General features: G+C 40.4%; 1 protein-coding gene across 1 annotated transcript in view; it reads left to right on the top strand.

Moving 5' to 3' along the window:
• The first annotated feature begins 762 nt into the window (after positions 1-762).
• Positions 763-25,434, top strand: part of ACP3 (acid phosphatase 3) — a 30,196-nt gene continuing 5,524 nt past the window's right edge. Inside the window, 8 exon segments of the mRNA XM_055089886.1 lie at positions 763-1,014; positions 7,117-7,212; positions 9,942-10,028; positions 10,464-10,616; positions 15,150-15,248; positions 17,876-17,968; positions 19,273-19,405; positions 24,083-24,165. Of these exon segments, the coding sequence (XP_054945861.1) occupies positions 763-1,014; positions 7,117-7,212; positions 9,942-10,028; positions 10,464-10,616; positions 15,150-15,248; positions 17,876-17,968; positions 19,273-19,405; positions 24,083-24,165 (996 nt within the window).

Here is a 25,434-nt window from a genome sequence, read left to right as displayed (position 1 = left end):
CTCTCTGGTGGCACATCTCCAACTTGTGGGCTGGCTTATAAAAGACGTACCAGATAAAATTTTCCCCTGGAAAACAAAAACCAGGGTTCTTGCCTCAGCTCACAAAAGCCCTTCAATCTCTCTCCCCTGCACTGTGGCTCCCTAATCGCCAGGGCCAAAGAGCAGCGAATCCATCCATGGGGACCTACAGGTCTTTCAGAGACATTTGCTGGACAGATCACTGTGCACTGAGGGTTGGTACTGGGACAAGTAGGAGGTCACTTCAGTTTACTTACACAGGTTTCTCCCACTTTTATGACAATGCATTTTGCAAATTTTCAATGTGGTGAACTGATCAGGGACATTATATTGGGCTCATGTCATTTCAGTCAGCCAGCTTGCCACCATGGGCTCTTGAAAGCTTTCAAAGTGCCTTAAATCCAAAGGAAGAATTAGTTTTTCTTTTCAGTCAGGGAAATAAAAGTGGGGGAGAGATGATTAGAAATTAATAGAAATATTTCCTGAAGGAGAAATATTTCCTTTTGCTCAACTGGCAGTTCTTATTTGCCCTAATATGCTGCCCACTGTTGCCAGCAGGAAAGGAATACAGCAAGTAGCTAAGTTAAGGCCTGAATAATATTTATAACAACAACAACCAAAATAATAGTAACACACATAATAGCAAATCTCATGTACTGAGTGCATCCTATGTGTTCAGTACTATGATGATGGCTTTGCATATATTACACATTTAATTCTCGTGATCCTCCTGCATAGGAAATAATGATTTTTTCATTTTACAGAGAGGAAAATTGAGACATGCAAAAGTTTAAGTTAAATCTTTTTCCCAGGATCATCTGGCAAGGTGTTGAACTCAGGTCTAACCGACTCAAGCCCAGAGCTTTTCTGAGACATCATGCAGTTCCACTCAATATAACACATAGTTTCATCCTTCCCCTCTCCTGCAGGCCTCTGTATTCTCCTATGCCCTGGATATCTCTCATGAGTGTGCCAGGCCTTTAGGCCTTCCTCATGGTGAGTGCAGGGCATATTCCTACCCTGAGTCCTTTTACAGCTAGTCGGCTTCCCTTCTTACCTCTGAAGTGGCATTCATTTACTTGACTCATTCATTTCTACCCGAACTCTTTCACTTTTTAATTCTCTTTATTAACAGAGTTATTTCTCAGTTCCCAAAAGAAGAAAATAAAATAAACTTTAATTCATGGCAAGGTTTGTGCATCAAGAGATTTTTCATGAGCATACCTAACAAAATAAGGAGTGGAGTTTAATGCCACGAATGAAGGTCCCTTTTAGAATTTCCAGAATCATCCCAAAGTTGTGTGATGTGTCTTGAATTCCAAACCTGGAAGGAAGACATGATGGTTTATTGGACTCCCATCTAATCTAGAGGCAGACTCATTGTTCTAGAAGCAAAGTCACAAATGCAGGGCATAAGGGGAAAGGTAAGAGAGTGAAATAAAGGAGGAAAAAAAGAGCACACACAGCACACCTTGATGATAAGTAGGGATGAAAACTCAAAGCCCTTGTGAAATGAGAAGATTGGAAAGAAAGCCATTATGTACCTAGAGGTAGCTGGACCCAACCCAAGATTCATTCATTCATTAAAACAAAGCACATTGTGTGTGTACTTACTGTGTGTCTGACACTGTTTTGGGGATAAGGCAGTGCCCATGACAGCAAAGATTCTGCTTTCAAGAAGTTTATGGGGAGAGGAAGCCAGATACTTAAAAATACATGCACACACACAATTTTAAAAAAACAAGAAAATATCAAGGAAAAAAAATGAAACCACATGATGAGAAAGAGATGGAGCAGGCATTACTTGATACGGGGTGGTCAAGAGAGGCCTCTCTGCAGAGGTTGCCTTTTCAGGACAGACCTGAATTCAGTGACCGAGTGAAAGTGCCAAGAGATGCAGAAGCAGGACATCCCAGGCATATAGAACATGAAGGCCCTGAGGCTGGAACACACTTAATGTATTGGATAGAACAGCAGAGGGTCCTTTGGCTAAGTGTGCTTAGCAAGAATGTAAGGGGAGAACATGGTGGTGGGCAGGGCTATATCAGTTAGGGTCTAGTGAACCACTGTAAGGACTTTGGATTTTATGCAAAGAGTAATGGGAAATGATATAATGTCTGACAGTGAGAGGGAATAAATTAAACAAGACTGGCCACACATGAGTTGATCATTGTTGGAGCAAGTGGTGAACTCATAGGGGCTCATTATAAAAATCTCTATTTTTTAATATCTTTCTAATTTTCTGCAAAAATAAAGTAATAGAATGAGAGGACATTAGAGAGTTCTAAGCAATCAAGAGACTATTCTGATTGACATTTTAAAAAGAGCACTTGACTGCTGCCAGGGAAGGGGGACTGGACATCATGTCTTCCAGTCATCAGGGTCTCCACATCCTACACAGTGCACCAAATCTGGTTAGCAGGCTCGATGGAGCAGGATCGTACCAAACCGTGGTTCTTTCTAAAAAGTTACCTGTGACTTAAAAGGGTGAAGTGAATGTGATGTGGTGGGGAAAACAATGGGCTAGCAATCATGGGAAGTAGGAGATCTGCACATCTAACTCCATCTCTTTGAGCCTCAGTTTCCTTATTTTTTCAGTGCAGCAATAGTGCTGACCTGTCCTCACAGAGTTGTAAGAATTAAAAGAGATGGCAGGTTGTACAAAACCATGGAGGGTAGCACAAACATAAGGGGTTGTTATTATCTTGGATGTCTTCCTTTTGCAATTACCACCAGTATTGCAAATAGTCCTACTGCTAATAATATAGTCTTAGATTTCTAAAGGATTTTTTTGGAGTGTGATTGCTGGACTGAGAACAGAAGTTATAAATATGGCAGGAAGGCAGTTAAGAAGGTTGTCCTGCACAGACTTAAAAAAATTCCTGGGCATAGTCCAAAGGCTCCAGCTAAACTGGAGAGACTTCAGAAGCTCAAGAATGCTACCTGCGTGTGCTTGAAGCACAGGTGTGTGAGCACACACACACATTTTGATTTCTAGCACTGGAAGTGGGAGATGGTTTATTAAGTGTTTCTGTGGAACACCCCTTCCATAGAGTTCATAGCATGTTTGAGCCACTACCCCAGAAACCCTGAAAACCTATGGAAATGTAGGGAAGTACAATTATTCCTGACCTGTAAAAACAGAGCAGGAAAGCTTGCCCATGTCCCATGGTTTTGTTCCAGCTCTGCTCTTTGAAACCTTCCTCTAAGGGGATGGCACTTGTTTTTCTCTCCAGGCCGTGCTGTCATTTAGCTGCATAACCTCAGTTTTATCTTTTAAATAATATTTGGGGATGTTTCTTACATCAAGGTTTTGGTTTCCTCTTGTCCACTGGTGGGACACTGAGGGGTATGTTTGAGCAGAGAGAAACGAGCCTCTGCATGGGTTCAGAAGCTGGTGTTGAACTCACACAGCCTGTGTTTGCACCTCTGCTCTACCACTTATGCACTGTGTGACCTTAGGCAGGTCACTTAACTAAAGTCAGTTTCCTGGCTTGTGAAATGAAGATAATGATAGCAACTGCTTTGTATAATTGATAAGAGGATTAAATGTATGAGAAGCACTTAGCACAGCTTCTAGGACAAAGCAAGCTTTCAAAAAGTATTGAGGGGTTATTGTGGTTATAGGCTGGTAGGAAGTGTTGTAAATTATTTTACTACAATGTATCTCATTCAACTTCTCTTTGGCTAACTCAGTGGCTCTCAACTAGGGGTGGTTTTTTCCCCTAGGGAACATTTGGCAATATCTGGAGACTTTTCAATTGTCACAACTGGAGAATGCTACTGGCATCTAGGGGGCAAAAGTCTGGGATGCTGCTAAACATCCTACAATGCACAGGAGAGCCCCCACAGCCAAAATGTCAACAGTGCTGAGGTTGAGAAACCCTGGAAACTAAATAATGTGGGGTTTACAATTCAATGAAACCATATAATAACTTTAGTTACTCAGATCTGTGATCCGAAAAGTGTAAAAAGTGTTTTGATTGTAGAAAGAGAAGCACTAATGATTAGCCTCGACAATTTCTGATCAAGTCACCCCTAGTGGCTAGTAACTGTAGGTGCTCATCAGAGAGTATGCAGCCTTTCTTCCAGCCATGAGGTGACCATTCATGCAATAATTCCTTACCTGACCAAAATCGTTTCTTAAGATTCACCACACCATTGTCACTCTGTTTGCCATAGCCTGTTCTACTGAGATTTCAATTTCTCACCAGTTCAGGGGGCCAAAAGATAAGTTTTATTTAGACCCCAGAGACACCATTCAGGTTTTAGGAGCCTCCCTCATTTTCCTGGAATCCCATCTCAAAGATGACTAAAGTCTGAGATTGTTCTAAGGACACTTCTGTGTCTGCTGAACTATTTTACAGGATTTAAAAAGAGCAGCCTCTTGTCTTTCTTTCCAATGGAGCACCTTAGCCAGGTAATAAGAGTGACAAGTGCAGGAAATTTCAGAGAATTCAAGTTGTTATGCAGCCCTCCTCCGTATTAAAAATGTTTGCTGACATCATTGCAGACTTCATCTTGTATTTATTGAGTTTTTCTTTCCTTATCTTTTGCTTATAAAATAGCTTTGTGTTTGGTTTGGTATTCTATTCAGAAAGCATAGTAGAATGAAAGAACCAAGGTTGCAAAAGTATAGATTACTCTTCCCAAAGATTAAATGTGCAATCAAAAAAGCACAATGTTTATTTCTGTGTATGGTGTTAGGGAGTGTTCTAATTTCATTCTTTTACATGTAGCTGTCCAGTTTTCCCAACACCGCTTATTGAAGAGACTGCCTTTCTCCATTGTATATCCTTGCCTCCTTTATCAAAAATAAGGTGACCATATGTACATGGGTTTATCTCTGGGCTTTCTATCCTGTTCCATTTATCTATATTGCTGTTTTTGTGCCAGTACCATACTGTCTTGATTACTGTAGCTTTGCAGTATATGGCTAAAACTTCCAAAACTATGTTGAATAATAGTGGTGAGAGTGGACAACCTTGTCTTGTCCCTGATCTTAAACCTTGTCTTGTTCCTGATCTTAGAGGAAATGACTTCAGTTTTTCACCATTTAGAAGAATATTGGCTGTGGGTTTGTCATATATGGCCTTTATTATGTTCAGGTAAGTTCCCTCTGTGCCTACTTTCTGGAGGGTTTTTATCATAAATGGGTGTGAATATTGTCAAAAGCTTTTTCTGCATCTATTGAGATGATCATATGGTTTTTCTCCTTCAGTTTGTTAATATGATATATCATGTTGATTGATTTGCATATATTTAAGAATCCTTGCATTCCTGGGATAAACTCAAATTGATTAAAGACCTAAATGTAGTCACTTTTTGATATTGAAAAGTGTTTCTTCATACTTGAAAAGGTGAGAAACCACTGGATTTATGATACAGGGAAAGGTCTCCTTTTATTGGAATGGCTAGAGGTAGACTCAACTTCTTGAGGGCAAAAACTGTCTTATTTATCTCTGAGTCCACAGCACCCAGCCCAGAGTAAATGCTTAATAAGCGTTTGTTGAATGAAATGAATTAATCAAGGAAACTGAGGGAAAATTCAAAGGAATTAAAAGTTGCAGATGTAGGAAACAAATATATTATTTTTATTGGGAGCCCCATCTTCAGGAAATGGTGTCGGGGTGGGGAGGTTAGGATAAAAAAAGTGGAATCTTTCCAAAATTTACAAGCAGCTCATGCAGCTCAATATCAAAAGAACAAATAATCCAATCCAAAAATGGGCAGAAGGCCTAAACAGACACTTCTCCAAACAAGATATACAAATTGCCAACAAACACATGAAAGGATGCTCAACATCACTAATCATTAGAGCAATTCAAATCAAAACTACAATGAGGTATCACCTCACACCAGTCAGAAATGGCCATCATCAAAAAATCTACAAACAATAAATGCTGGAAAGGGTGAGGAGAAAAGGGAACCCTCTTGCACTGTTGGTGGGAATGTAAATTGATACAGCCACTATGGAGAACAGTATGGAGGTTCCCTAAAAAACTAAAAATAGAATTACCATGTGACCTGGCAATCCCACTACTGGGCATATACCCTGAGAAAACCATAATTCAAAGAGTCATGCACCACAATGACTTGAGGACATGGGGAGGGGGAAGGGTAAGCTGGGACCAAGTGAGAGAGTGGCATGGACATATATACATTACCAAATGTAAAATAGACATCTAGTGAGAAGCAGCCGCATAGCACAGGGAGATCAGCTCGGTGCTTTGTGACCACATAGAGGGGTGGGATAGGGAAGGTGGGAGGGAGATGCAAGAGTGAGGAGATATGGGGAAATATGTATATGTATAGCTGATTCACTTTGTTATAAAGCAGAAACTAACACAGCATTGTAAAACAATTATACTCTAATAAAGGTGTTTTACAAAAAGCACGATGACATGCATACAAATTCAGTAGGATGTTCTTAAGTTGTTGAAATTTAGATTTTCTAATCTTCTACTGGCAAGTCCTTTATCCCTAACCTCCTAAAAACTAATAAATCATTGGCTCAAGATGGTCACAAATTGTATGTAGCATTTAAAAGCCACTATTATTATATGTCAAAATGTTAACACTATTATTACTGTAATCATAATTAAGGAAGGAATACTTCTCATCAGAGTTTGTCTACAATAAAGTGATCTTGCTAAGCTTTGTGTTCCTTCCTGCCCTATCTGATGTGTAAACCAGTCTCCATGTGTGGGTCGCCTGACTCCTAATGGTTCATCATCTTGTTATTCACATTACCTGAAACAATAACAGTTCACTAACAGTTTTCCTATGTTTCATGTAACGTGAATAACAAGATGATGAGCCTTTAGAACGTGTTAGTGAACTTAGAAGAGCAGTTCTTAACCTGAGACTTACTTGGGGAGGTCTTTAAAATCCTAATGCCCTGACTGCATCCCAAACTAATTAAACTAGAATCACAAGGGGTGGGATCCAGTCCTCAGAATTTTTTTAACTCTCCAGGTGATTCCAATGAATAGCCAAGGTGGAGAACCAGAGGTCTAGAAGAAAAATCTATCATTATGAGCAGAGGCAAAACACCTAAGTTAAGTTTGTAACATTACTACCTCAATCTATTTTCAGGTTTTTAGGCATGGAGACCAAAGTCCCATCGAAACCTTTCCTAAAGACCGCATTAAGGAATCCTCATGGCCACAAGGATTTGGCCAACTCACTCAGGTTGGTTGGATTTCAACAACAAGTTACTGATGAGTCTCAAGGGAAACTCTGTGGGATTGTTACATACTGAAACCATATAACTACTTTACTCATATCTGGGAAAGGTTTTTGCACAGTTACCTGGGATTTAAAAAGTGTAAAATGTGTTTTGATTGTGGAAAGAGAAGCACTAATGATTAGCCTCAACAATTTCTGATCATGATCAAGTCACCCCTAGTGACTAGTAACTGTAGGAAAATTGTATAGAATTGCCTGTTTTGATCTTTTTACCCTGTTGGCATTATTAAAGCATAAGAGTTGTGCATGGACAACAGAATACATGAGCTTAAAGATGCTGAAGAGAGCCAAGAATTGCTTACAAGCCAGTTTCTCAGGCTCCACCTGAGAAAGTAGAAAATAATCCTGAATCAGCAGAGTTGGGAAAACATGATTCCTTTGGAAGTGCTGTTGCCAAAATTGATTTTTGGTCAGATGGATGTATTGGGATTGAACCTTCCTTAAAAGTGGTCAAACACAGGGACCCCATACTTCCTAAAGAGCACCCAAGAAGGTGAACTGGTGAACAAAAGAATCTGTGGTCACGTTCCAGTGCCTGGCCGCCTTCACCTGTAAGAGTGGATTACCCTTCTGTTTGGAGCCACAGGGCCACGTGTGTTGCTTCTGTCCTGACCAAAATATTGTTTAAATATATTAAGAAAATGTCATAGAATGTTTAGAGTTGGATACCTCCAAATTTAATGGGTCTTGATCTTGGCTAAACATTGGAACTACTCAGAGAGCTTTACAAAATATTGTCTGCCTGGGAGGTTCTTATTTAATCGATCTAGGGTGCAGCCTGGACATTGGGATTTTTAGAAACTCCTTGGTTGATCAGTTGACTCTAATGTGTAGCCAAGGCTGAGAATTACTGCCCTAACTTAATAGTCTCAATGAGGAGAAAATGCAAAGAGGCTATTTGAGGCCAGTATCTTCCAGCTCCCAGGTCAGAGCTCTTCCCACCATAGAATACATTGCTTCTGGCTCCCTGAAAAAGAGAAGGGTTATAAAAACTCAAGGCTGCTTCATAATGCTTATGGCTCTGTCGAGACTCCTGTTCCCTTGCAAAGTTCTAGTAAAACCAAAAGATTCTTCCAGACTGTGGGATCTGGATTCTTCTTCTGGTATTCTCTTGACTAGCCACCAGTTTCTCCTAAAGTAGTGTTGCTCAGCCTTCCAAGTGCAAATGAATCATTTGAGGATCTTGTCAAAATGCAGATTCTAATTCATTGGGTCTGACATGGTCTGAGATTCTGCATTTCTAACATACTCTTAAATGATGCCCATGGTGCTGATACATGGCCACTTTGAAGTAGCAAGGTTCTAGAGCTCAAATTCCTGCCCTTGACTAGGTACTTCCAATCTGTGTAGTGACAAAGCAATTGTTCTGAGTTCAATGGTTCTCAAAGTGTGGTCCCTGGATGAGTAACATCACCATCACCAGGAGACTTGTCAGAAATGTAAATTCTCTGGCCGTACCCACTGAACTAGAAACTCTGGGGTTGACTCCAGGGAATCTTTTTTTTAATGAGCTCTCCAGGTGATTCTGTGCATGCTAGTGTTTGAAAACCATTGCTGTATAGAAGATGACTACTTCCTTAAAAGTTAGCTTTAAGTGAGAACAGCAAATTACACCCAAAGTACCTGCTTCTTCAGCTATCCAGGTCATTCAGGAAACTCACAAACCTCAAAGCACACATTATTCTCTTCCTACCTCTTTTCCCATCTCGAAGGGTAGCCAGGAGTGACAAGCAAATGAGGGAGTGGGACCAAGCAGAAGCCACAGTGATCCCATCTTTTCTGACTCCTGAAGCTCTGGCTAGGCTCTGTCTCTAGACAGACTAGAATGCAATGTTTCCCAAAGCATGGTGCTCTACTACATGGATCTGAATCACTCAGGGCACTTGTTAAAATGCAGGTTCCAGGCTACACCCAGGATCCAATGAGCTGGAATCTCTGGGGGAAATGCTGAGGAATCTGCATTTCAACAAGGACCCTAGATAATTTTGCTTCTGATGCCCAGTAATGTTTGAGGATCAATGAGCTAAGGCAATGCTTCTCAATGATTAATTGCCATCAGAATCTTAATGAGCTTGTTAAAAACAGATTCCTGAGCTCCACCCCCAATGATTCTGATTTAGTAGGTCAAGGGTGGGGCCCAAGAATTTGGTTTCTAACACTCCCAAGTGATGCTAATACTGCTGATCCACAGACCACACTTTGAGTAACAGGCTCTAGTTTTTCATGAACCAGTCGTAAATGAACTGTGCAGATAATAAATCATTGCACCCAGAGGTTGAAAGTGATCTTTAGATTCATCAAGTCCAACCTCTTATCAGATAGTTGAATTCCTTCCACTTGGTAACCAGCCCTTGAAATTCTCTGTCACAAAAATGAACCATTGAATGCTCTACCACATCAGAGATGAACCATTTACATAAATCAGATCAATCACCAGTTATTAACTGTACAAGGCTCTATGTTAAGTGCTAATGACAATGAATTGAGTTTTCTCAGGGAGTCATTATGAAAGGTTACAGCTTTCTTTTCCTGTTTTCATTTAAAAATGTGTTGTTATTGTGGAACTATTAAAGTACACCATTGTTCACTCTACATAATCAATGAGGAGAGATGAGACACATAGCTTCACAGAACTTACTTTCACTAATTTTTGCTTTTATTTGTTCCCATAGCTGGGCATGGAGCAGCATTATGAACTTGGACAATATATAAGGAAACAATATGAAAAATTCTTGAACAAGTCCTATAAACACGAACAGGTAAGTTGGGAAGCTAACAATGGGAAAGTTGCCCCTTGAAATAATTTAGCATAATGTATTTGTAAAAGTTCCCTGTTTCTCAAGGAACTTATAAAAGTCAGATGTCTTGTTTACAAATGTACTCCTTAAAAAATGTATGAATATAAGTAAGTTCAACATGGACACCTACGGTAAATAACTTAGGCGTGACAAGTAGCCACCACTTGATTGGTCTCTTTTGTCAATTCAGCTGTTGGCAAACCAGGTTGCTTTATGCCATGGAATGCTCATAATACTGTCTCTTCCATAATAGGTATTATGATCATGATGCTACCACAATGTCTGCTAATATTTTGGTGTAGGTGTCCTGCCCTTTCTCAAATACACTATTAGCTCCATAGGAAAAAATCCCACAGTTCCTCTCAATCGGATTCTACTTTGATTTTCCCACTCTAGGTTTATGTTCAAAGCACGGATATTGACCGGACTTTGATGAGTGCTATGACAAACCTTGCAGCCCTATTTCCCCCAGAAGGTATCAGTGTCTGGAATCCCATCCTACCCTGGCAGCCCATCCTGGTGCACACAGTCCCTGTTTCTTAAGATCAGGTCAGTATTATGGAAAACAGGGGGATTTCATTGGTTCTGGAAGAAGGAAAGAAGGCTGCTCAGGGCTTGTGGAGTTGGGAGTCTGGACACTTCATGGGCTGTGCAGTCTTAATTCTTTCCTAAATAAAGGTGCAAAGGACATAGAAAGTCCTAACAGGAGGGAGTAGGAACAGAATTTCTCTTTAGAGCTTTATTATCCACTTTGTTTTGCTAGTCTTTCAACTTTTGGCAATCCCCATTCCTAGGCAGGGTAAAAAAGAAAGATCTGATTACATAATTAGTGCCCAATATGTTATATGTATCATCATATTTACCTTTCATAACAACCTTGAATGGAAAATATTATTGTCCTTCTTTTCCAGCCAGGGAAAAAAGTGCTCAGAGAAGTCAAACAAAATAGATCCAAAGTCACACAGCTGATAAACATCACTACTGAGACTAGAACCAGGCTGATCTCATTCCAGAGCAGTTTCCTTTGGTGTAAACTAATGGTTCTCAAAGTTAGCTGCCTGTTAGAATCACCTGGAAATTTTTTAAAAATCCTGATGCCCAGGGCACATGCCATAATAAATCAGAATCTCTGAAGGTGGGACCCAGGCATCAGTACTTTTAAAAAATCTCCCTAGATGATTCTAGTGGACAGCCAAGTCTGAGAACAAGTACCATAAATCAAGTTGCCTAAATGAGGTTGTTTGAGAGAAACTCTCAAATTTATTTATACTAGGTGGGACTGACCAAGAACTCTTTTATCTTTTCAGAGGAATTGCTATTTTTTAAAATAGTAATAAATAAATCTAACTAATCTTCCAGATGTGGAATTTAGGACTGTGTGAAGGAAATAGTTTGGGACAAGGAACACTTCCTAATTCCCCTGCAGTCACATTATAACATGACCATCTCCTCTCTTTATGACTGAGGCTTAACATGACTACCAGACCTAGAATGTTGCTCAGAGAGCTCTGGGGTGGGTTACCAAGAAATCTGACTTAATTGCTGAAACTGGTGACTTAAGAATTTTTCCCAAGTGCTTTGTAGAAATAGCTTAACTCTGTCAACCTCACTCTAGGTAAATCTACTCCAGTCAAATTTTCTGCTGTTTCCTGAAAAGACAGGATGATTTATTTATGCCTCTTTCCATCACAGAATCAGAAGGGAATCATTATGATTATCAGTGTTCTTAGGAGCTTGTGAATATTTTCTTCCAAAAAGAAAAAAATTCACTTTTACCACAGTCTTTTCTACAAAGATAAAGACTGGACAGAAGCACCAAATTTAGCCAATATAGACCAGGGTAGCTGTTTAACCTTTAATCTTGAAAGATAATGATTAAATTACATAGTAAAGAGAATGCAGGTGCTATTAGAAGAGGAAGAAAAACAGGGAGAGTGAGGAAGAGGGAGAAAGAAACAAGCAAGATTGTCTACCTGTGGCTTCCTGCTACCTAACCACTAAGATTAAAACAATTTTCTCTAACATCAACTAGGAAATTTAACAAAATCAATCAATCAACCAATGTTATTCCTAGAACTTTGCTAACTGCTATACAGAAATAGAAGAGAAATATGAGGCCAGTTTTCTTCCCTAATTTATAATCCATTTGATGAAAAAAGATTCACACTTGTGAAGTGTGTAGAATACAATGCAAGTGGTGGGCAATGATTTCAAGAACAAGCTGCACATGCTGGAGGAATTCAGAGAATAAGACATACTCAGAGCTACCAAAGGGCAGTCATTCAAGTCTTCATGGACAGAGTGAGAACTTGAACCAGATCTTGGAGAAGGGTAAGAAAGGACAGCAACGCAGCCCAAAAGCTTAGCTTTGAGTCAAGGTAGAGTGCTTGCCCTTCTGTGTCCAGAGTTCATATTTAGAAAGAATGAAAATAAGACTGAATAAGTGTGTTGGGCACAGGTTAGAGAATCCAAATTTAATAGCCAGAAGGAATCTTGAGACAAAGGCAGCGTGATGTAGAAGGAGGGCTGAATTTAAAGCTGGGAAAACCTGAGTCTGAGAGCCACCTACCACTTCAGATACTTAACCTTGAGTAACTTCCCTGCACCTCAGTTTCCTTTTCTGTAAAATGGGAACAACACTACCCACCTAAATTCTTCACAGGGATTTGTGAAAACCAACTCAGTTAAGAAAAGGAAATGACTTTGTAACCTGCAAAATTCTGGACAGACGTTTAGGTGATTATTCCATTTTCAGCTTGATTCTTTCAACATGTGGGATGAGAAAACTAAAGTCTAGAAAGGTTAAGTAATTCATTAAAACCTAGGCCTTTAAATGAACCGTCCTGTGCTTTTTCCCTCAACCGTGTCATTTGTCCTATGGAAAATTGTGAAAGCCAGGCAGGGAAATTTAGATGTAAAGCAGGGGATGTAGAAAAAACTGTGTACCTCCCTCAGTACCGTGCACACACACAATGAGCAGTGCTTTGGGGCATTTGTCTGACAGTGGCTTGGAGGGAAGATACTGAGCCCTCTGAAAACAACTGGTGAAGTCATGCAGGAGTGAGGAAGTGAAGGCCTGAAATTAGATGGTAAAGACATTAGGGGAAGGAAGGCAAGGTAAGACAAGGTGACACAGAAGAAGGTGACAAGGAAGCAACTTACAAAAAAAAAAATGGGGGCTTCCCTGGTGGCGCAGTGGTTGCGCGTCCGCCTGCCGATGCAGGGGAACCAGGTTCGCGCCCCGGTCTGGGAGGATCCCACGTGCCGCGGAGCGGCTGGGCCCGTGAGCCATGGCCGCTGAGCCTGCGCGTTCGGAGCCTGTGCTCCGCAACGGGAGAGGCCACGGCAGAGAGAGGCCCGCATACCACAAAAAAAAAAAAAAAAAAAAAATGGTTTTTGAGTCGGCACTGATATGCCAGGCCCTGTTCTAGCCTTTGACAACACAGCAGTGAACAAGATAGACAAGAGCCTGGATATCCTCGAGCTTATATTTTATAGGAATGTTAGGATGATAAAGAGGAAAATAAATACAATAATTTCAAATGGCAGTGAGTTCCTTGAAGGCAATAAAACAAGGTAATGTGATAGTGGCTGGGCAGGATGTCTAGAAGAGCTGGAGTGGGGGGAGTGTCTCAGGCAGGGAACACAGAGACCCCCAGCCTGTGTGTTCAGGGGACAGCAAGAAGGCCCCCAGTGTTGCTGGAGAGGAGTGAGTGAGGGGGCAGCAGTAGGAAAGCAGGACAAAAAGGTCACTAGGGCCTGAGTTTGGATTTTATTCTAAGTAAAATGGAAAGCCAGTGAAAGTTATAAACTACAGAATGGCATGATCTGATTGATGGTTTTAAAATATTGATATTAGCATTTACAAAAATAAATTTAAAAGGATTAGTGTAGTTGCTGTGTGGAGGATGAATTGTGATGCAAACTGATCACATAGGAAGCTCTTACAGTAGTTGAAACACAGATTACAGTGGTCTGGAATGGGAGGGGACAATGAAAGTAAAGAAAAGGGGTCTATTTTGGATATACAGTTGTCTCTTGATCAACGAGGGTTTCAACTACACGGGTCCACTTATATGTGAATTTTTTCAATAAATTCGTACTACAGTACTACATGATCCCCAGTTGGTCGACACCCCCAGATGTGGAACAGTAGATACAGACTGTGAAGCTACACTCAGATTTTCAACTGTGTGTAGGTTAACAGCCCTAACCTCTGCATTGTTCAAGGTCAACTGTGTTTTGAAAGTAGACAGGCAAAAGTGATTAGTCTATGAAGCAGGACGATAAATTTCTTCATTGGCAAAAGTAGAGAGATTACAAAAAAGAAATGGTTAAAAATGAAGAAGTGGAGTTCAGGTTTGTACGTGTCAAATTTGAGGATGAAGAGAACATCCAACTGGTGATATCCACCAAAGGCTGAAAATACAGGACTAGCTCAGATGGAAAGTAAGAGCAACAAAATGAACTTGGGAGTCACCAGCCTATAGATTATAATTAAAACTACAAAAGATTGTCAAATTTAAACTCATTTTTGGATGATCATTTTGTCCTCATAATAGGTTTTCAAACATATTTTTCTATGTGTTTATTATGTTCCCTTATTTTAACAGTCTGCAAATTTTCAAGAACGTATTTCAGTGAATGGTTAATCGATCTCTTAAGGTTCTTTCTGGAACCTCTAATTCATTTCTCTATACTTGTGTTTGTGTGTGTGTGTGTGTGTGTGTGTGCGCACGCATGCACATAGATGTGCATCTAGTGCTAGAAATGAAAGAGGTCTGGAAGGAAGCAAGATAATTGTTACCATTTCACAGGGAAAACCGGGAAGTGTGAGTATTTACCAATAGCACAGTTCTATTTAGGCAAGTTCATGAAATGAAAAAGAAAGATTTTGAGTTCTGGGTATATATCCTACTATTTAAGACCTGCAGATCATTTATCTCCTTTTCCTCAATTTTAGAATTCCATTCAGCTCAAAACACATTTGAATCTTTTACTCAGGTCACTTTATACCTAATGGCTGCAGCTTCTTTAGTTCTTTTGACTAATAAAAGATTTACGATTTCTCTTTTTCCTCAGTTGCTATGCCTGCCTTTCAGGAACTGCTCTCGTTTTCAAGAACTTCAGAGGAAGACTTTGAAATCAGAGGAATTCCAAAAGAGGCTGCATCCTTATAAGGTTAAAAAAATGTGTTATTTAGTGGTATGCAGAAATAGTGGAAATTCTGGGACAATTTGAATATTATCAAATTACCCTTCAATGAGGTTATGCCAATTTCTACTCCCATCAGAAATACGTAAGAGTGCCTATTTCTCCACAGCCTTCCAAACAGTGCATAGACAACTATGAGGATATTTGCCAATCTGTAAGTGAAAGATGGTATCACTAGAAGCATCCCCTCCAAAATCAGGAATGAGACAAGAAAGACCAGTATCATCACTATTATAGAACACTGTGCTGTAGTACTTTTCTGTTACGATGAGTGAGCTTTGGATATCTTCTTCTAGTTAAAAGCCATTTGTATTTCCTATTCTGTTCATATCCCTTGACCATTCTTCTTTTGGGTTATTGGTTTTCTTCTTTTTATAAAGTTTTAGGAGCTTTCTCTCTCTTAACTTTTTTTTTTTTTCTGGGATACAAATGGCCCTCTTTTTATTGTTTGCCTATTGTCTTGTTTACAGCATTTTTGCTACATGGTTGTAAGTGTACAGATATAGCCATCTATGGTTTATATATTTGTAGTCATATTTAGAAAAGCCCTTGGCCACTCCTAGGTTATAAAGGAAGTCTGCAATGCTTTCTTCTAATTCTACTATAGCTTCATTTTTACATTTACATATTGGACCCATTTACAGTTAATACTGGTGTTAGGTGTGAGGTATGTATCCTGCTGAAGTTTTTTCCAGAATATTACCTAATTGCTCTATCACTGTTTATTGAGTAGTTCATCTTTTCCCCACTAATTTGAGCTGTTACATATTAAAATTCCCATATCTGTAAGGTCTATTTCTAGAATTTTTATTCTTTTAAATTATTCTTTCATTTTATTAGCCAAAACCACACTGTTATAATTATTATGAATTTTATATGCTTTAATATTTAAAGCATATTACATATTCTCTCCCTCATTCTCTACTTTTTCTGAGTTTTCATGGGTATGTTTTCATTTAACTCTTCAGTGTTTCTGTTGGGGTTATATTAAATGTATAAATTAACTTAGGGAGAATTTGCAACTTTGTTGCAAATTTGTTGAGTCTTCCTTTCCAAGAACATGATACATTTTCCTATTTGTTCTTATCTTCAAGATTGTTTTAAGGTTTTCTTCATATAGGTCTTTATATTTTTTGTTGTTTGTTCCAGGCTTATAATATCTGCAAAAAATCATGGCTTACATCTACTTTTCCAATATTTATACCTCTGATTTCTTTTGTCTATTTGTACTGGCCAGTACTTACAGTCCAGTATTACATAATAGTATTGGTAGTGGGTATCCTTGTCTTATTCCTGATTTTAGAAGTATTTCCCTATTAAGCATTCTGGTTTTTGGACCAAATAGACATATTTTTATCAAGTTAAGGAATTAGCTATCTTTCCTATTTTCTTGAGTGTTTTTTTCAATATTGGTGTTTAATTTTTTGAAAGGTCTTTTCAACATTTTTAGTAAAATCAGGTTGTTTTTCTCTTGGATCAATTACTAAGATTCATTATATTCATAGATTTACTATTATTGAACTATCTTTACATATCTAGATTGAAGCCCCCTTTTTTTAGTATGATATTGAATTATCTGTTAATATTTTACCTAGACTTTTTGCACTGATATTCAAAGTAACTTTGGACAATAGTTTTCTTTTCTGGTCAGTCTTTGTCAGTATCAATGCTTATACAAAATTTTTGGAAGTTTTCTGTCTTTTTTTATGCTCCAGGTCAGTTAAAATAGCACAAAGCTTGGTAGAATTTTCCAATAAAATTATCTGGCCCTGGAGCTTTTGTTTTGTTTTGTTTTGTTGGGGGAGGTTGTGGGCTCTTTAATAATTATTTCTGTTTATTTTATGGAAATCCATTTGGGTTAATATTAGCAAATTATATTTTCCTAGAAAATTTATTCATCAGACAAACAGTATCTTCCAAAGACTTCCCAGAAATTGCTACCAATTCATCATGCAGACAGCTGACCAATGGGTCTCATTACCATGACAATCCAAAAATAATACAGAACCTAGAGAAATGTTTGCATCCCATCCAAATCCCACATTTATAGCCAGATACCAGACCCAGTTTCTGTTGAGTTTTCCTGGGGTGCTTTGGTCTGAGACATGCTTTCCCTTCTCACCTTCCACTCATTTACATGTGAGTTATACTTCACCTACTTCCAAGATGAATTTGAGGCAGTGCACTTCAGTCTGATTCCAGGACAAACCAGGAACATGTGGCAGTAAGCCAGCAGGTGCCCACATTTTTAATGTAATAATAAGAAATGATCAATTAGCATTTGTAGAAATCTTTGGGTTGGCATTATCATAGCCAGTATTACTGGTGCACTTTCATGTGAAGAACAGCAGTTCTCAATGGGGGCAAGTTTGCCTCACAGGAACCCTTTGTCAATGTCTGGAGACATTTTGGGTTGTTGCAACTGAGGGACTAGGGATGATGTGGCATCTAGTGGGTAGAGGCCAGGGATGCTGCTGAGCATCCTACAGTGCACAGGGCAGCCCCACAGCAAAGAATTATCCAGCCCAAATATCAATAATGTCCAAGTCGAGAAACCCTGGTGTAAAAATTTTTTCCCTCTGTGTGTGTTTCAGGATCTTATAGAAATCTTGCCAAAATTTACAGGTTACAATGACCAGAACCTTTATGGAATTTGGAGTAAAGTCTACAATGCTTTATTTTGTGAGGTAAAAGAAAAAATATCAAAGATTAACTTACAATCTGATTTTATGATTTATGCCTATTTTGAAACAGATAAATACATTTTCTTTTGCTTTTATACAGATGTATTATTTAGACTTCCTTTGACATTGAAATATAAGTCAAGACTTCTTTATATTAACTTGAAAATTCTGACTTCTTCTCTCTCTTATTTATGTATTCACCCTTTAGAAAATTATAAGCAGTGACTTCCCTGGCGGTCCAGTGGTTAAGACTTTGCCTTCCAATGCAGGAGGTGTGGGTTCGATCCCTGTTTGGAGGAGTAAGATCCCACATGACTCGCGGCCAAAAAACCAAAACATAAAAAAGAAGCAGTATTGTAACAAATTCAATAAAGACTTTAAAACTGGTTCACATTAAAAAAAAAATCTTAAAAAAAAAAAGAAAATTTAGGCAAAATTGCTTTTTCTGTGCCTTACCACTTACTTATTTTTCAGTCACTCAGGAACACTGGGCTCCATTTCATTAAATAGACTTTAATGAAAAAAGCAATACTGTTGTACAGAAAGAAGAAGAAAAAAAATTACCTGATTTCTGGATATAGAAATAAGCAAGCCAACTTTAAACCAGGCTATTAAAATTGGTTTATCAGGAAAGAATTTCTCTTTTGCTATACAATGCATGTGAAATAACCTTTTTAGCTAGATAAATTACTGTTTTTTCAGGGCTTCATGATGTTTTTCTCCATCACCATTCTCCACCTGCTGGCCAAAAAGAAAACTCTATAATCCTGTTTTCCCAGCCAGTTCACTGAATCTTGGGGCAAAATTCTGACCAGCCACATGACTCCTATACACTTCTGATTTTGAGGTCATTGTGAGTGGGGATGACAATTACTTTCATAGTTCTGTCTTGATAGCAAATGACACAGTTTGCACCCCTCTATGTTAGAGTTCATTGATGCAGGCACATGTGACATTCCCAATATTTTCACTTTATCATCAGCATCTGTTTCAAGGAAGATTTGTTAGTCTTATAAAAGAGTCTTCAATAAAAACAAGAACCCACTTTTTGGTTCAAGTCTTGGGTTTTTTTTTCCTTACTACAGTTTGATCTAAGCTATTACAAGTTGTGGCCACATTACTTTTTTTTTTTTTTTTTAATTTCTTCTGTAGGCTACTTCACTTTGGTCTCCTCTTTCATGAACTCTCCCTCTCTCCCAAGAAAGGCTGGACCTAGTACTTTTTGCGGGGGAAGGGGGATTTAAAAGTCAATAAAGAGGACAGTCAGAAATAAAAATATACATTTTCTTCCTTTGTCTTCGCTACAGGGTGTTCATAATTTCACTTTACCCTCCTGGGCCACAGAGGACACCATGATTAAGTTGAAAGAAATATCAGAATTGTCCCTCCTGTCCCTCTATGGAATTCACAAGAAGAAAGAGAAATCTAGACAGCAGAGGGGTAAGTATTTTAAAAATGAGAGAAGCATTGTGGTTAAGTGATCTGGGTCTGAGTCCTGGTCCCACCATTAATAAGTTATGTGACCTTGAATTAGACACGTAATCACCCCTGTACCAGTTTCCATTCTGAAAATTGGGGATAATAATAATACCCACTTCTTACATAGTAAGGATTAAAATGAATGTATGTATTCCAAAGGCTTACCACAAATAGTACCTGATACATAATACACTATCAAACATTATGTGTTGTTATGATCATTAATATTACCCACTCTGGGCCTTAGTTTTCCCATTTGGAAAACAGAAGCTTTGGGCTAAAGCTAAATGATACTTTTCATCCTTTCCAGATCAAAGAATCATGGATTTTATATCTGAGCCACATGAAAATCAATTGTATCTGGTGGCCTATAGGGTGAATTTTTCAAGTGGGAGGTATAGCAAAAGTGGCCTGTTTTCCTAAAACCCTTGGCAGTAGCCACTGTTAAAATTAATACAGTTTAATTTGCAGGCTAATTATGCCCTGTAGATTAATACCTATTGCAATTGACAAGCTTATGACACAGCTTAAATTTTTCCATTGGTGTTGAAAGATGTTTGCTTCTCAGTGATGCCTCTTCTCAGCTGGATTTGGCCCTTTGTAGCACAGGACATCCAATCATAATGAAGGAACCCAGCCCTTGTAATCAGGATAGGTGGGTGGAAGAAAGAAGCCAAAATCAGGCAGGATGGGGATAAATGCTGAGGCTCTGAGGGCAGCTGAGTGGCAGGCCAAGACCCCTGAGGATATGACAGGTTCAGGTGTTGTTAATGTAGACATTAAAACTAAAGATGGAGAGAAAGAAGAAGTCTATTATGCCAGGCTGTCATAACAATGAAGAAATTTTAAGTCACAGGAGATGTTCTGAGTCATATACTCTAGAGACTTTGAAGAAAACAGTACAATCACATCAGGACTCCAACAATTGCCAGACGCTATTCACCATGAGGTTGGACACATTCAGCAGACCCCCAGGAGAATACAGAGACAAAGCATCCTGGAGGTTGGACCAGACTGGGAGGATGTTCACTCAGGGCTGCAGAGCTAGAGAAAGAATTCAAGTCACCAACCAGGAGAGGAGTCAATTATAGCTACAAAAGCTCATATAAAGAGTGAAGTAAGCTGTAACCAGAACAGCTAATGAGGTATGAAGTCAGGATGGTTGGGAGTAATTTCATATGAGGTGAACAAAGTTGGTTGGGACAAATAATTTAGGGCAGTGGTCATGAATGATGTGATAGTGTTGCAGACCTGCTGTTACAGAGCCCTGGTTGCACAGTACAGAGAGAGACTTGATGAGAATGTACAAGTCCTCACTCCGTGCTGAGGGCATGAACCACAAGACCCAGACCCTGGGGATGGGAGAGCATCCAGAGATGAGTCATAGATGGAATCTGGTGTCTTAGGAAAAATTAGCAGGCAGGACACAGACTGTGTGTAGGAACAGAGCCCAAGATGCAACTCAGTCCTACGTACCAAACAACAAAGGATGCAGAGGGTGAAAGTTGTGCCTCGTTGGCCACATAAGCACCAGATCTCATTCCCGAACCAGCGGGGACCAGCAGTATGGTGGCCAAATGCATCAGATGGTAGACTCTTCATTTCCCCAACCTAGTCATGATGGGCTCAGGAATTCATCCCCTCACTACTAAAGATGCAGTCCATGGACCAGCAACGTCAGCATCGCCAAGCCCCTAGAAAGAAATGCAGAATCCCAGGCCCCACCCCAGACCAGCTGAATCTGAATCTGCATTTTAATGAAATCCCTAGATACCTCACATGTACAATAAAGTTTCAGAAGCACTTCTCTAGATGTAGGAGATGGTGAAGAAAAGGGCAGGGAAAGCCAGGTAGAGGTTGACTAGAATCTATTAATAAATGCAGGGGTCTGTATCTGAATATAAGATGGGGGTTTTCCCAGCAGCTTGCTTCATATTTCCTTTACTTTTTTCCTTTGGCTACTAGAGATTGCATTTTGGGGAAATCACTTCCCCTCTCTGGGTCTCAGTTTCCCCATTTGATGAGTGCATTAAACTAGATTTGTCTATCAGAGTCCTTCTCTAAGGTGGTCTCTGGGTCTTGGACTCTATTAGGACTGGCACTCATATGCACACACCTGTCCTATTTTCTAGGGGAAGCCCAGTGCTATTGATAAGCCAGGAAATTATTTCCTTAGTGATTCCTGCCAAGACACAAGCTCAGCATATTGTTCAGATCTGGCAAGGCAAGAGAGATTTGTCAACTACATGCTTGTTATGAAGCATCTGAACCCAACCCTGCAGAGAAAGCATGTACAGTCTGGGAGACAGTCACAAGGGAACATCAGGACTTTGACCGGCATCTTCTTACCTTTGCCAAAACTTCTGTTCCATCACTTGGTTTCAAGGGTGACACTGTTCAGTAATATCCTCCTCCCATTGCCTTCCCCCACAACACACCCCCATACACACAAGAAAATCTCTAGGCTAATTCCTAAGGCTAATTTAGAAATATATGGCTGGTCCTGTTTGTGTTAATGGAAACTGCTTCTTGCTGTAGATCAGATGTCAGCAGGCTACAGCCTGCAGGCCAAATCCAGCCTGCTGCCTATTTTTTGTAAATAAAATGCTATTGAAGCTCAGCCACACTCATGCATCTAGGTAGTATCTTTGGCTGCTTTTGTGCTTCCACTTGAGAATGAATGGTTGTGACAGAACACCTGGCCCACAGAGCCTAAAGCATGTACTCCTGGCCCTTTATAGAACAAGTTTGCCAACTCCTGATATAGCCCAATAGTGAGAGAAGTGAAGTTTATGTCTTCAATAGTATTTTGTCTAGTGTATGCAGATTTAATAAATGATGCACCAGGGAACTTAGAAGCTAGCTACAGTGAAGCCTAATAATTAAGACCAAGGTTTTGAAGCTGGACATGCTGGGTTCAGTGAAACTCAGCCCCTCTACTTACAAGTTGTATGATCTTGGACAAGTTGCTGAACCTCTCTGAGCTTCAGTTTCCCCTCCTATAAAACATGACTATTGGCATGCCAGAGCCTGTGGATGATTATGATAGTTACCCCTATTTTCTCCTGGGACAAGTTGCACAAGCACCCCAGAACCAAGAGCTGATCTATTCCGTCATCAATACTGAAAGCTACTGCAAAGGCACCTGCTGACAAGGGACAAGTTGCTGATTGAAGGTGGCTGTCATGACTCCCAGAAACTCGGCCACAGAGTTTAGTTCCATCATGGCCCGAAGATCAAGCCTAAGCTCTGAAGGGTCCCAGAGGGCAACCTTCCCTGAAGCAGAAAGATGCAGACCTGTGGGAGGTGTAGCCTCTAGCTCCCTCTATTCCTAGTCAAGGAAGCCTCAGCATCCACGGAATGAGCAGATCACCTCCCTCTTTTATTGTGCTTATTGGTACACAGACTAATAGACAGTCTCTTCTCACTGTTTTATGAGCTTTTTGAGGACAGGGGCCATGTCTGATTCATCCATCGTAGCTGCTACGTGCGTGTTTTGCTGAGTGGACCACAGAGTCTGGGATCATAATCAGTCTGTTAACATCAATACCCTGCTCATTACAAAAGAAAACTGGTCATCCTTAAGTGAGGACACCACATGCACTGTAGAGAGATGACCAACAGACACAAGGAGTCCTCGGTGGATGGTGTGGAAGCCCCTGAGGCAGCACGTCCTCAGGACAGCACCTGCACTATGAGGTACCCTCAGCCTCAGAGTCTGCTGATGGGATGGAGACTCTGTGCTGTGTCTGTCTGCCTTTTACCCCCTCAGGAGCAACAAATGCAAAGGGCAAAAGCTTTCCTCTACTGACGACAGGTGGAGCCCTCAGATGAAAACTAAAATTGCTGGCTGCCCCCCTAGTAGTGACATCCAGAGTAACCTGGAGCAATGGTCCACAGAAGACAGTCTGCACCCTTGCAGACATCCAGAGAGCTGCTTTCTCCCCCGGCCTCTCACAGGTGTGGCTGCCAGAGGGATGAAGACAGAGAGGTGCATGCCACCCTGTCATTTCAGAACTGCCCTGGACAAGAGCAATGGCTAACAACTATCTGTAAAAAGCTGTCTGAAATTCCAAGTTCATCAACCTCCTAACTGAGTTTTAACAAAATCTGGTATACTAGAGTCCTAACATGCCAATCCAGCTCTCCTTCCCCAGCTGAGTGAGTCACTTAATGGCTCTGAGCCTCAGCTTCTTCACTTATGAATGGGGATAGAAGTCAGGATTCAGTGAAATAATGTATACAAATCACACTATTAGCACACAGCAGATGCTCCACCAAAATGAGTTCTTGCCCTCTCTTCTTTTTTTTTTTTTTTTGTGGTATGCAGGCCTCTCACTGCGGTGGCCTCTCCCGTTGCGGAGCACAGGCTCCAGACATGCAGGCTCAGCGGCCATGGCCCACGGGCCTAGCTGCTCCGCTGCATGTGGGATCCTCCCAGACCGGGGCACGAACCCGTGTCCCCTGCATCGGCAGGCGGACTCTCAACCACTGCGCCACCAGGGAAGCCCACCCCTCTCTTCTTAAGTCTTAAGAATCCTGGCAGAGAGAATCTCTGTATGAATGAGCAAAAAGCTTATGATCTAAAATATAAGCCCATATTTGGTTCAGCTCAATTGCTGATCTATCTTCTTTAAGATGTCCTGCTCAGAGAAATCCTCTATCACATGAAGAGTGCAGCTCAGCCATTGAACCACAGAAAAGTCATTATGTATTCTGCAGTAAGTATTTTGTTCCCATTCAGCATCTGTTTATTCAAGCGTGTGAGCTCTTTCAGTAGGGGCCCTCATCTTCTTCATCATCATTTCCCTGTTCAAATTCTTTAAAATTAAATACATAATTCTGGCTCTCAAGAAATTTAGAGTTCAATACTGACAAGAAGAAAAGTAAGCACATAAATACCATGCAAAGCAGAATTGCAGTGTCATACAGGCCAGTGCTTTGGTGCCTCAGAGAAGGGAAACATCACTTCTGTTCCAAACTAAAACCAGAACAGGAACAGGAGAGGGAAAGTGATAGAATTACAAGGAAAGCTGAGTGTACAAGACTTGGTGATGAATTGGAATGTGGGCGGAGGGCAATGGTCTGGAAGGTAAGCCACAGATGAAGGTGATGTTTCAAGTCTCAATGACTGGAAGGAGGGTGGAACCATTAATAGAGGTGGTCATGGGTCAGGTGAATGTACCATTAGGCAGTTGGGTTTGAAATGCCAGCTGCATCCAAGAGGAAACTTCAGATAGTAAAGGGGATATAAGAAGGAAAGGAAAGGAAAGCTACAACTTGAAGTCAGAGCTACAGTTGGGTGCAGAAAGGAAAGAGAGAGAGATCTTGGAGAAGACATCCATCTCAGAGCAGGAGCCAGGGAAAGAGACATTGTCGGGGGAGAATTCTAGAGATGTACTATGCACTGAAATGGGTGTCCCTGGAGTCTGGGATGAGCAGGGAAACAGGACATGGAGGGCTAAGTCGGTCTCCCATCCACTTCTGCGGGACAGAGGATTTCTCAGATGTGGTCTGGCTGGAGAAAGCCATGCAAGTCTGGCTGGAGAAGCCATCTTCATTCTGCAAAAAGATGGAAGAGGTTATTATACAGGGAGTTTATACAGGGAGTTTATCATCTGGGGTTCTAAATGGTATAGACTAGAGAATGAGCTCATGGAGGGAACAGAATGCAGTGCTTCTTTGATAAAGGTAGGCCTGAAATTAATTGATTCTTTCAGGATTTCTAGTTTCTAATCTGGTTTCCAGTCCTAACTTGTGTGACTTTTGGCAAGTCATAAATCTGTCACTCATTTTTTTTCTTTTTCTCTAGTAAATCAGTTCTAACCCCTTTGAGTATGTATATGCTGCCATAGAGTTTAGGCAACCAAATGTTATGCCCATTTTTTTTTTTTTTTTGCGGTATGCGGGCCTCTCACTGTTATGGCCTCTCCCGTTGCAGAGCACTGGCTCCGGACGCACAGGCTCAGCGGCCATGGCTCACGGGCCCA

The sequence above is a fragment of the Physeter macrocephalus genome, chromosome 1, assembly GCF_002837175.3.
Source record: "Physeter macrocephalus isolate SW-GA chromosome 1, ASM283717v5, whole genome shotgun sequence".
Classification (NCBI taxonomy): Eukaryota; Metazoa; Chordata; class Mammalia; order Artiodactyla; family Physeteridae; genus Physeter; species Physeter macrocephalus.
The sequence above is the reverse complement of the archived record's forward strand: the minus strand, read 5'-3'. Positions and strand labels throughout refer to the sequence as shown.